The 12,577-nt window shown below is 48.3% G+C and overlaps 1 protein-coding gene across 3 annotated transcripts in view; it reads right to left on the bottom strand.

Annotated features, from left to right (window-relative positions):
- Positions 1-12,577, bottom strand: part of AFAP1 (actin filament associated protein 1) — a 192,588-nt gene that overhangs the window by 54,266 nt on the left and 125,745 nt on the right. For all 3 annotated transcript variants that reach the window (XM_010370025.2, XM_030924508.1, XM_030924519.1), the window contains 3 exons: positions 11,432-11,527; positions 8,308-8,389; positions 1,549-1,698 (listed from right to left, as the gene is read on the bottom strand). In XM_010370025.2, coding sequence (XP_010368327.1) covers positions 1,549-1,698; positions 8,308-8,389; positions 11,432-11,527 — 328 coding nt within the window. The remainder of the gene's footprint in view (positions 1-1,548; positions 1,699-8,307; positions 8,390-11,431; positions 11,528-12,577) is intronic.

A 12,577-nucleotide genomic window follows, 5' to 3' on the forward strand; every position in this document is an offset into this window, starting at 1 on the left:
CCGGGCGCGGTGGCTCAAGCCTGTAATCCCAGCACTTTGGGAGGCCGAGAAGGGCGGATCACGAGGTCAGGAGATCGAGACCATCCTGGCTAACATGGTGAAACCCCGTCTCTACTAAAAAAATACAAAAAAACTAGCCGGACAAAAAAACTAGCCGGGGGTGGTGGCGGTCGCCTGTAGTCCCAGCTACTCGGGAGGCTGAGGCAGGAGAATGGCGTAAACCTGGGAGGCGGAGCTTGCAGTGAGCTAAGATCTGGCCACTGCGCTCCAGCCTGGGCGTCAGAGCCAGACTCTGTCTCAAAATAAATAAATAAATAAATAAATAAATAAATAAATAAATAAAAACATAGCTCATCAAGTTTACCTCCTAGGAAGAGCTGCACGGTTCTTCTGAACCTGATAGTCTAGAAAGCATTCTGGATGGAAACTCTCACCCATGTCTTCATGTAGACCACCCCACAATGCTGGATCCCCCTGGCCCACTGAGGTTCCTATGATCCTCTCATGGCCTCTTGGGTTCTCCCTCCTATCGCCGACCAGAGCCAGTTATTACACACGTTTCTGTGATAACCGATCTTGTACTTATCTTTTGCTATCAGACTGGAAGCCATGGGGGGCCAGGGCTGTTGTGGTCACCAAAAGGCAGTTGCTCAAATCTTACTTACTGGATGAAAGACTGACCGGGGAAATGGTCAGTGTGTTTGACTGGATTTGAAACTTCGGTTTGAGAACATGTAATTGGTATAGTTTGGGTATTTCTCCCCTCCAAATCTCATGTTGAAATGGGATCCCCAGTGTGGGCGGCCGGTCTGGTGGGAGGTCCTTGGACCATGGCAGCGGATCCTGCATGAATGGTTTGCTGCCTTCCCTGTAGTAATGAGGGAGTTCTCAAACCAGTCGTTCCTGCGAGATCTGATGGTTTAAAGGACCCTGGTACCTGCTCCTCTCTCTCTTGCCATGTGACACACCAGCATCGCCTCTGCCCTTGCCATGAGTAAAAGCTTCCTGAGGCCTCATCACAAGCTGTGCAGACGCTGGCACCATACTTGCACAGCCTGCAGAACCATGAGCCAGATAAACCTCTCTCTTTATAAATTACCCAGCCTCAGGCATTCCTTTGGCAGCAACAGGAAAGTGACTAACACAGTGACGTCATAAGGAAGCTTAGTTTTATCACTTTGCCCAAGGGAAAGGACTGGCCTTAGTTCTGTCAAGGTTTTCCCATAATCCTTTGCTTACCAGCAGCCCCTGCGTATGTCGTCCTTTAAAAACACTTCCAGGGGATTTGGGGGAACTTCAGAGGATCAAAGGGAAAAATTTGTTTTCCTTGAAAGAACCTTAGAGATCATCTCAAACGCCTACACAGCCTTGTATGAATAAGAGGTAAAAATGCAAACATTTAATACATTGAAATTTGAATGATTTCAAGTCCAATGCAAAAGAGCTCAAATGAATGAGCCTTGGATGAACTGGATACCGACACCACTGCAGGAGAAAATGAAACTCGCTTGGGTGCACACTGCTGGTCTCTGGGAAGCGCGGTCTTACCACACGTGGGAACGTCTTCCTCAGCCGAGGAGGTCTGCTCGTCTGTGGATGGCTTTTTCTTTCCCAGACTGATGATCTTGGTGATTTTTTTCCCAGTGACTTTCGACACAGTGCCCTTGGCCTCAGATTTGGAGCTTTTCTTCCTCTTCACTGTCAAGAATAACAACAGCAAAAAATCATGCTTGAATTGCAGACATTAATTGAAAAAATAAAACATAAATCACAACCCATTTCTTCTTTCCTTGGGCATTTTTTTCTTGTTTTAAAGACAGGGTCTCACTCTGTCCCCTGGTTGGAGTGCTGTGTTGTGATCACAGCTCATTGCAGCCTTGAGCTCCTGGGCACAACTGATCCTCCCATCTTGGCCTCTGGAGTAGCAGGGATCACAGGTGAGTGCCACTACGCCCGGTTAATTTTTGTACTTTTTGTAGAAATGGGGTTTCGCCATGTTGCCCAGGCTGGTCTCAAACTCCCGGGCTCAAGTGATCTACCCACCTTGGCCTCTCCAAGTGCTGGGATTATAGGTGTGAGCCACTGCGCTTAGCCCTTCCCTCGACTTGTACTTAACGAGCACTTGCCATGTGCTGGCTGTCGGTCTACATGCTGAGATTCCAGCAGAACACAGGGCTGCTGGTAGGAAGCTTGTAACAAAGACCACATGGAGATCTAGAATAGGGTTATGTGGAAGAGCAGCTGGGTGGGCAGAGAAAGCCTGTCCAGGGGTTGACTTAAATTAATAACTAGCCATGCACATCTCAGAGAGAAGAACCGTCCAGGCAAGAAAAACATCCTTGACGCAAAAGCTGTCAGTCTGAAAGCAGCCCCAAGTGTCTGAGGAACAGAAGGCAGCTAGTGCAGCTCCGGCCTGGCTGGCAAGGGGAGGCCCAGGAAGGGAAGGGGAATTGGCTCTTCTTCAGGAGCCCCTTGTCCATCTCTGAGACACTCACTCGGCTCGGCACTGTCCAGAGCTCTCAGACCAGGGGCCTGCCTTCCAGCCCCTCATGTTCTGTTTAGCCAGGACAGTGTTAAATTGGAGTTAATTGCTGATACATAAAACTCATACACATTCTGCATAAAATTGATGCCTGGCTTCCTTTGAAAGATGGAAAGATCTAGCAACTCTGGACTTGCATGTGGGCAAGCAACAGCGGCAGGACCACAGAAGCAGTCTCCACACAGATGGGCCAGCAAGGGACAACACGGGGCGGTTCGCATCACTCCCCACCGTCTCCCACCACGCAGGTCCAGGGTCAGCTGTCAGCTGGCATCCTTTGTCTGCCCCATCCCATCACTGGCACCTCTCTCCACTGCCGAGGGCTCTGTCCGTGACCTCCGACAGAATCACAGGGGCAGGGATCAGACAAGAAATCAGAACGTGCATATGAGACAGCACCAGAACCGAGTGACAAGACTCTTTGGCCAGAGAGCGACCCTCGGAGAAGGTGAGCTGTCTGCCCGTCTCATCTGAGGGCCATTATGTGCACGACACTGGAGCTGAGGGGAGGCCAGTGAGACACTTGGGACCCAGCTGCACTGCGGGGCTCACTGGAGCTGAGGGGACAGAGAGACCCTCAGTGTCACGGGCAAAACCCCACCGCCCAGACCCTTTCCCCTTCATCTCCAACCTGAATCCCTCAACCTGCTGTCAGCAACCCTTTGGAGATCACAAACCCTTTCAGAAGGTGATGAGAGTCAAGGACTCCTTCCCACCCTCTTACCCCAGGGACAAATGAACCCACACACATCCTGTGGAAGAACTGCACAGGAAGAGCGGCCAGGGACACAAGACGACACACCTCGGCCTAACTCCTAAACCCTCCCTCTAAAAACACACACACTCACACAGGCAGTCCCCTTATCCTTCCCAATCTCCGTCTCTCTCTGCTGGGGAACGGGCAGTGGTCCTCTTTCCACCTCCACCCCGCTGCCCCCACCACAGGCAAACACATGAGGGCGGCAGAACATACCCCTGGTGTCTCCAGCCCCGGGCCTTGCCCTCCCACGCTCCACCCTCCCGCTTAGGTCCTGGTCCTATAGCGTTAGTGTCCTTCTAAGAAGAGACTGCACGGGCACAGAAGAAAGCCTGTGTGAAGGCCGTGGGAGGGGAGCCGACTTTGAGAAGACAGCCCTCACCAGGCACCAACCCTGGCGACACCTGGGTCTTGGACGTGCAGCCTCCAGGACCATCTGAATGCACGTTGTTTCAGCCACCCAGTCTGTGGTATTCTGTTATGGCAGCCCAAACTGACTAACGACACAGTCCCAGCATTTCTGTGTTATTTTACACAAATCAGACTTAGGCCTCATGTGATAATAGAAACAAAGAACCCAGGAATGCCACTCCCACCCCTCCTTCCCTCTCCCAGCACGTACACACCCTGTTTTAAAACAAAGCGCCGAGACTCGCTTTCGATCCCGAGTCTGAGGACGCAGCTCCTCCCAGCTACCATCAGACAGCATGCGGCTGGGACAGCTGTTATCACTTCAGTGTCACTTCAACCAAACCAAGAGCCACAGCAACAGTGGGCGGCCCCTCCCAGCTGTTTCTGAAGACCCAGAAGACAAGGTTTCACCACAGCCCCATTCCCGTGAGCTTCACAAAGAATAACCTGCTGCCAAGACAGCCCGAGTGCCCGGGGCACCCTGAGCAAGGCTGGTGGAGCAAGAGGCATCCCCCCCAGACGATGTGGCCCCCCAGACAATGTGGTCCCCCCACAATGCAGCCCCCCCACAATGTGGCCCCCCAGACAATGCGGCCCCCCGACCATGCGCCCCCCACAATGTGGCCCCCCAGACAATGCGGCCCCCCGACCATGCGCCCTCCCACAATGTGGCCCCCCAGATAATGTGGTCCCCCCACAATGCACCCCCCCACAATGTGGCCCCCCAGACAATGTGGTCCCCCCACAATGCACCCCCCCACAATGTGGCCCCCCAGACAATGCGGCCCCCACAGACAATGCAGCTCCCCCAACAATGCGCCACCCTCGCCCCAATGTGGCCCCCCGGACAATGCGGCCCACCGCAGCGAGCTGGGGTGTCAGATGAACGCCCAACTCGACCGACAAAGTGCTTGCTTGACTCTGACTACAAAGAAATGAGATTATAATTAAAACTGGGAATTCCCTGAATACTCCCTGATTCGTTTTTTACAAAGGCAGACGTACGGTAATCCTGGGGAGAAAAAGTCCAAGCACGTGGGAACACGAGGAGAAAACCGCCAAGGACAACTTGTTGCTACGTATCAAACAAAAGGCAGAGATGAGCACAGATCACAGACAGGGAGGAAAACCTCAACACGCCGAACGCTCAGCCCTCTGCCGCCAGAGAGTAGAAAAGCTGGAGTGTCCAGGCACACACGGGCCGGTGAGGTGGGCACACTGGCACAGGCCACTGGAGCAAGGCTAACGCAGGGCACTCTCTACAACCACAGGTATCATAAACCCAGAGAGTCTCCCAGTAACCTATGGAAACGGGAATTCAGGTGCTTTTTATTATTATTATTTAGGCTACCGGGAGGAATAGGGGCATGAGAATTAATACCATCAGACTTTGTATTCAATGACTTCTACCAACAGACACGTTCACAAATGATCACGTCTTACAGATGTGAAGTGGGGCTGAGAAGCCTCGCAGCTCCCAGACAGAAGGTCCCAGGACCTCCTCAGCCCGCACTCCTTGCACCTGCTGCAGGATCAACCGTACTGTGTCGCTTTATTAGACAGGAGGGATTCCGCCCTGAGGGAAGAAACAGGCGTTCCAGAGTCACTCCCTGTGGCTTTGACCGCATAGAGCCTGGACTGTCTCTTTCTTCATCTGAGATTCTAACACTAAGGAAAACCTGTATGAGTTCCGGATTTTCTCTATGCAGCCCGCAGAGAAATGTGTCTGAGTTACCACATAGCTGGGATAAAGGAGCTTAACTGAAATCTCTCAGTTGCAAATTGGTCAAGAGTGAGAGGCAAGGACAAAAGCTAAGAGAGAAGGTTAGAATGTACTTCAGCCTTAACTTTCTCCAGTAACTACAGAGTGTCCGTATCTGCAAAGCACCATGCCAGACAAAAAGAAAATGTGTAAACCAAGGTCACCACCATTTAATTCCAAAGTATAGAAGGTTGTTCTTGTTAAGAGGAAACAGGAGAATTTTAAATACAGATATACTTGCTCGAAAGTGCATCCAGACACACATATTATTCTGTAGAACCTAATAGGCACATTGGGAGAAGAAATAGCAAACCAGAAAATGAACCAACCAAACCGACGTCTGCTGCGCCTCAGCTTCTAAGCAGGAACATTGAGATTGTATGTTATTTTATTTCAGGGCAAAACTTAAAGATAGCATTCCTGGTTTTGATTACACATAATGTGTGCCCTGTGGAAGACACAGATAATACTTTCCACTGACTAACTTCCGATGGACGGAACCAAAATTACACTCAGATAGGACAGACTTAAAAAACCACATATGGAAAAAGTGGGTATCGTGACCACTGAGAGTGAACTTTGTAATGTCGTAACAGTCCCGATTCTTTGAGCTCCGAGACTCTTAGTGGGCTGGATTGCTACTTGGTTTAAGGTGATTTCACCACAGACAGGAAAGACTTGGCTCCCTCCAGGAGTGGGCAGGTGGGCTCGGGTGGTCGGATGACTCAGCTGAGCGGCCAAGGTCACAGGTTCAATGAGCACACACGCTGTCTGGCTTTGCAGAGGGAGCTCTCCCTCCCCGCCCACAAGTCCTGCCCTTCACCTCAGTCCACACACTGCTAAGGAAATTAAAGTCCAGCCACAGATTGGGAGAATATATGTACAAAACACATCTGATAAAGGACTTGTATTCAGAAAATACAATGAACTCTCGAAACTCAATAAGCACAAATAATCCAAGAAAAATATGAGCAAAAGATCCAAAGAGACATTTCACCAAAGAAGATACACTGATGGCACAGAAGCATATTTTAAGAAGTTCAACACTGTTAGTTATTAGGGAAATGCAAATTAAAACACAATTGCATACACTACACCCCTATTAAAATGGCTCCAATAGAAAGAACAAAACAAAAGTGACAATACCGAGGCTGGAGAGAAGGCTATGACCAAACAATCCACGCCTAGGTATTTATCCAAGAAAAATGAAAACATATGTCCATGCAAATATATGTCCACATGTCTCTGAATGCACAGAACAGATTTTTTTAAACCATCGCCCCAAAGTGGAAACAGCTCAAATGTTCTTCAAGCAGTGAATGGGCTGACTGTGGTCCATCCACACAACATAATGCCGCCAGCAGCAGCAAAGAACCAACGACTGACACCAGCCACAAACACGGACGACTCTCCAACACAGCGCACCGAGAACCAACGACTGACACCAGCCACAAACACGGACGACTCTCCAACGCAGCTGAGTGAAAGAAACCACACTCAGAAGTCTGCAAACGAGATGCTTCCACGTTATGACATTCTGGTAAAGGACAGGAAATAGATCAGTAGCTGCCAGGGCCTGGGGCAGAGGCAGAGGCAGATGGGAGAGAAAGAGCAGAGGGAACATGGTGGGGGCTGGGGGGTTAGAGCCATGCTCTAGTATCTGCAGATCTTGATTGTGGTGATGGTTACGTGCCTGCCAGCGTTCGTCAAAACTCACCAACAGTATGCCAAACAGGGTGAATTTTACGGCATTTAATTTCTATCTCTAGAGAGAGGCTTCGTTCTTTGCACACCCACGTTCACGGCAGCATTATTCACACTAGCCAAAAGATGGAAGCCGCCTACCTGTTCATCGACAGATAAATGGGAAAACAAAATGTGGTTCATCCATCCAATGGAATATTACGCAGCCTTAAAAAGGAAAGAAATTCTGACACAGGCCACATTACAGACGAACCTTGAGCACATGGAACTAAGTGGAATAGCACTTACAGAAGGACATGGCCTGTAGGACTCCACTTCGATGAGGTCTCTAGAGAAGTCAGATTCATGAGACGGGAAGCAGAATGGGGGTGCCAGGGGTTGGGGGAGGAGGGAACGGGGAGTCAGTGTTTAAAGGGGACAGAGCTTCACACTCGCAGGATGAAGAGTTCTGGAGACTGACGACAGTGATGACAGTACAACGTAAATGTACTTAACGCACTGAACTGTACGCTGTGACACAGTTAATACGGTGTATTTTATATTATGTATATTTTTATATTATGTACTTTTTAAAAATGTTTCAAATGAAGGCAAAATAAAGACATTTTCAGAAAATCTTTTTTAAGAATCTCAGAAATCTGCAGGTCTGGCCTCCTCATTTTAAAAATGGGGAAACTGAGGCTCATCAAGAGGGAATACTTGCTCAAGATCATGGGGCTAAGCAAAGGCAGAGCTTGAATAAGAAAGTGGGTTTCTTGCCTCATTATCCAAAGTTCTTTTCATTGGACACGAGGTCCCTAAACAACACGCCAGCGGTTCACCAATGCAAATTTGTCTCAGGGATAGATTGAGTGAATAACCAGCTGTGAGTCATAAGTTCGAAACATATACAGGGCAGAAAAAGACAACAGATGGCAGCCTCGGCCAAGGTCTGGCAGGATGGAAAAGGAAGATCTGCAGGGTTACTGTTAACCAAAGGGTTTTCCAGGCACTCCCATCGGTATCCTCAGCAATGGTGATGATATCTACACATCTCAATCACCCAGGACATTTTTCGTACAATCAGACTTTACAAACCGGGCTGTGGGGTTTTTTTTAAGTGTATGTATCTTTGGCACAAGCGGAACTCACCTTGCTCCTTTCCATTACAAGTGGTAATTCCATTTTCCACCACGCCCTCCCCATCTGAGCTGGGTCTCTCTGAAGACAGTTTCTGTAAGGAGAAAAAGGATTAAGTTATTCTTACAGTGGTCACTTGGACCAAGTGATGTGTGATGGATCAACCAAAAGTTATCTCAAAAGTGAAAGAAAACATGGGCCAAATTCATAGCAATCCGGAAGTGGTTAGAGCTTAACTATAACAAAGACTGGCTGGTTAGGTGGCTACAGCCGCTTTAAAAACATCCAGAGTGGGGAGGGAGGGTCGGGGGAACCTCACTGAGGCTGTAATTATACTAACCTATATATACTGTCTCATGCCTATTTCATTCAAATCACTTCTTGTAAATGATTTTGAAAAAATACTATGATTACAAAAAATACTTCCCTCACAAAGCCATATTATCCTTGCAGAAGTAAATATTCCATAGTCCAGTTAATTTCTTCCTGTCATTCGCCAATAATTAATTGGGTGAGTGTCAAGTGTGTGCTTGTAACAAATACACTCAGAATGTACACAGAGTGAGGGCAAAGTTACCATGAAAACCCTTGGAGGGGGATGGGGTACTGTCACTATCTCAGTCCTAACCTCTGGCTTTAATGAGCATAATTAGGATTCCACGTTAGTATCTGAATGAGGTAGAGTGTTTACAGCTAGACCCCTTCCATTGCCACCCAAGAACCTGTGGGGTCACAGTGAAGGGAGTGGCCTCCAAACACTGTCCTCATATCCTGTGCCTTCCACCAGGGCCTGGGAGACTGGGACACATTTGAGATGTGTGGGCAGTTCCCAGGCACAAAGGAACACATGTGTTCAACTTGGAATTCGAGGGGCAATCCCCTAAGCGCTGCAGTGAAGGAATGAGTGCCACTTAGTGGGAAGCTGAGTTCCAGAGATACAATGACCTAGAGCTGGCACCGCCCTGGCTCTCACACCAGGAACAGCCCGGGAAATCCAGGGCAACAGGTCTAGCCAAGTGCTCACGGTACTGCCTTAAAAACCAACATAAGTAAAGTGGAATTGCCAATTCTGGTGTGAGTGCGTGGATGAGGAACTTGGATGCAGTCTGATGGGAAATGAAATCGCATCAACCTTTTGGGAAAGCAATTTGATTTCCAACATGAATCAAAATCTTAAAAAAAGAAAAAGAGGTCTTTCCTTTGGTCTAGTAATTCAGCTTCCAGAAATCTAGTCTCAGGTAATAGGCAGAGAATCAGCAAAAATTATGCAAAATATGTCAAGTACTATTTTATTTTAGATGGCCTAAAAAAGGGCAAAACGGGCCAGGTGCGGTGGTTCACGCCTATAATCCCAACACTTTGGGAGGCCGAGGTGGGTGGATCACGAGGTCAGGAATTTGAGACCAGCCTGACCAACACGGTGAAACCCCATCTCTACTAAAAATACAAAAATTAGCTGGGCTTGGTGGTGTGTGCCTGTAATCCCAGCTACTCAGGAGGCTGAGAGAGGAGAATCGCTTGAACCCAGCAGGTGGAGGTTGCAGTGAGCCAGGATGGCACCATTGCACTCCAGCCCCAGCCTGGGCGACAAGAGCAAAACTCCATTTCACAAAATAAAATAAAATAAAATAAAATAAAATAAAATAAAATAAAATAAAATAAAAAGGACAAAACAACTACTGGGGGGCAGTTACCTAACTGATAGTGGAGTCATATAAATTTGACATTAAAGCTAATGATAATGGGAAAATGTAAAAACGCTTGTGGCTTAAGAGTTGTTAAAAACCTGGAAATTTGCTAATAATATAAAGGTTCAGTGAAAAAAAAGCAGTATAAGAAATTTTATGCATAAGCTTATCCAAGCCATAAGAGAAACCCTTGAACTCAGGAAAGAGTGGTTAATATATCGGTAGTGTTAAGAGGAGCTGCATCTTCTATGTGCAGTTGTAATGAGCGACTTTTTTCATCCCGTTTACGTTTCTATGAGCTTTCTGAATTTTCTAAAGTGAGCAGATACTGGTTTTATAGTCAGGGAAAAAAACAGCCTGTTCCATTACGGTATGGGGATGAGGACTGTGATGTTTAATTTTATGTGTCAATGTGGGGGGCATTTGGGGATTAGATTAACATTTAAATTAGGGAGCTCTGAGGAAGCAGCCTGCCCTCTGTAATGTGGGTGGGAATCATCCAATCAGTTGGGGCCCTCAATGGAACAAAAACACTGTCCTCCCTGAGCCAGTGAAATCTCCCTAAATTCCTGTGGACGCCTTCACACTTCACCTGCACCATCGGCTCTCCTGGGTCTCCACCTGCGGGCCACACTGCAGGTTTCGGACTTGCAGCCTCCATCATCACGTGAACCAATGCCTTCTAAGAAATCTGCTTCTACATACATACATCCCATTAATTCTGTTCCTCTGGAGAATCCTGACTCATATGAGGACAGGCAAAAAGGGATCTGTCTCTTCACTGGCAGGAGGCTAGAGAGGGAGGGCTCAGAAAGCCCCGGAGACACAAGCTGCCAACAGGTTTCATGGCAGGAAGTCAGGGTTCTCCAAGGAAACAGTATCAGTTAGATTCAGACAAAGTGCAAGCAGAGCAGGGCCTGTGGTGTAACGGTGATGCACTCCATACATTTCTGGCAAAAAGAGGTGTACAGATGACAGGCCATCCCCGCCCACTGCAGTGCTCCTCTGCGTTCCAACAAGCAACAAGCAACTCCCTTTGCAAAGCAAAGGGAGATGGAGACACATCCTGGTCTGCTGGGAAGAGACCTTTGTGAAGGTACATTTATGAAGCACCTGCTGTATTCCAGAAGTAGACAAGCTTGCCTTCAGACTTCAGCTCTGCCATTTACTAGCTATGTGACTTTGAACAAGGCCCTCATGCCTTTAAATCCATTTCTTCACCTGTAGCTGGGAATAACAATACTAACTACACAGTCGGTAAAATGACTAATTCAAGCTTAGCACAAAGCAGGCAGTTAAGAAGATGGGAAGCACAATTGCATTTTTTCTTTCTTTTTTTTTTTTTTAACTGGAAGTGGTGAAATTCTCAGAGAATGTTATCAAACTCTGAAGGAGACCCCAATCCACGCGAGGTCACTGTCCCCAGCCGGCAAGAGCAACGCCCTTACCTTCTCCAGTTCTGCCTTGTGCACCGGGGAGCTTGGTGGAGGCGGACACTCTGAATCCGCGGGGCCGCTACAACCACTATAGGCTTCTTTGATCACCTATAAAAAGCATAGACACTTTGTATGACCAAGGGCAGAGACACTTAAAAGCTTGAACTGTGAGTTGTACAAACAGAGCCACATGGCACGGCAGGGAAATTGATGGGCTCAAAGCACCCGGCTCTGAGTTCCAGGATGTCAGGTATGCATTTGTTCAGTCACCCACGCATTCATTCACCCAATGTCTATCAACGCTGGCACGGACACAGGGCGTGGAACATGCATCTACGTTTCCTGCTGGTGTGGAGTCTCATTCCATGTAATTTATTTATCACCATGAATAATAAGGGTCACCAAAAGAATGACGGCAACATGAGGCAGCAGTAAGTGCCACCAAGGATAAAAGATGGTGGGTGGTTACTTTAGATCAAGAGACCCGGGGGCCTTATGCAATGACGCTGAAGGGTCCAGCCTGTGAACAAGTGGCGGGAAAGGGCTCTGGGCAGCAGGAACAGCTGGTGAAAAAGCCCTGCGGTGGATGTGAAGAGTTTGGGAATAACCTGGAGTGCAAACTGGCAGGAGGAGAGAGAGAGAACGTGGTAGGAGATGAGGCAGGAGGCCAGTAGGAGCCTTCAGGCCCAGGAGAAGACAGGGCTTGGGAGCATTTCAAGGAAAGGAGGGACCGGATTCAAGAGCACTGGCTAGGACCTGCCACCTGGGTTTTAATCCTGGTTTTAACCTTGGACAAATCAATTAACTGCTCTGTGCTTCAGCTTCCTCATCTGAAAAGTGCAGGTGCAACAGTGCCTACCTTCTGAAGGTTAAATGCGCCAAGACGGGGCCTAAAGCATAACCAGCACTCAATTGTTAAAAGGCTGTAGAAAGCACTCTAGTTGCTGTGGGAAGAAATAATTATACAGGAACAACAACAAAAAAGCATAGGGAAATCTGTGAGTGACCGTTGCTGTAGCTGTGCAGGCGGCAGCAGGGGCTGGAGTGACCACGGTGAAGACGGAAGGAAGGAAAGGCAGTCAGGAGGTACCCGAGGGAGAATCGCCAGGCCCAGCTGGATCGGACACGGGGCTTGAAGGAAAGAGCTGACTCCAAGGT

The sequence above is a fragment of the Rhinopithecus roxellana genome, chromosome 2, assembly GCF_007565055.1.
Source record: "Rhinopithecus roxellana isolate Shanxi Qingling chromosome 2, ASM756505v1, whole genome shotgun sequence".
NCBI lineage: Eukaryota > Metazoa > Chordata > Mammalia > Primates > Cercopithecidae > Rhinopithecus > Rhinopithecus roxellana.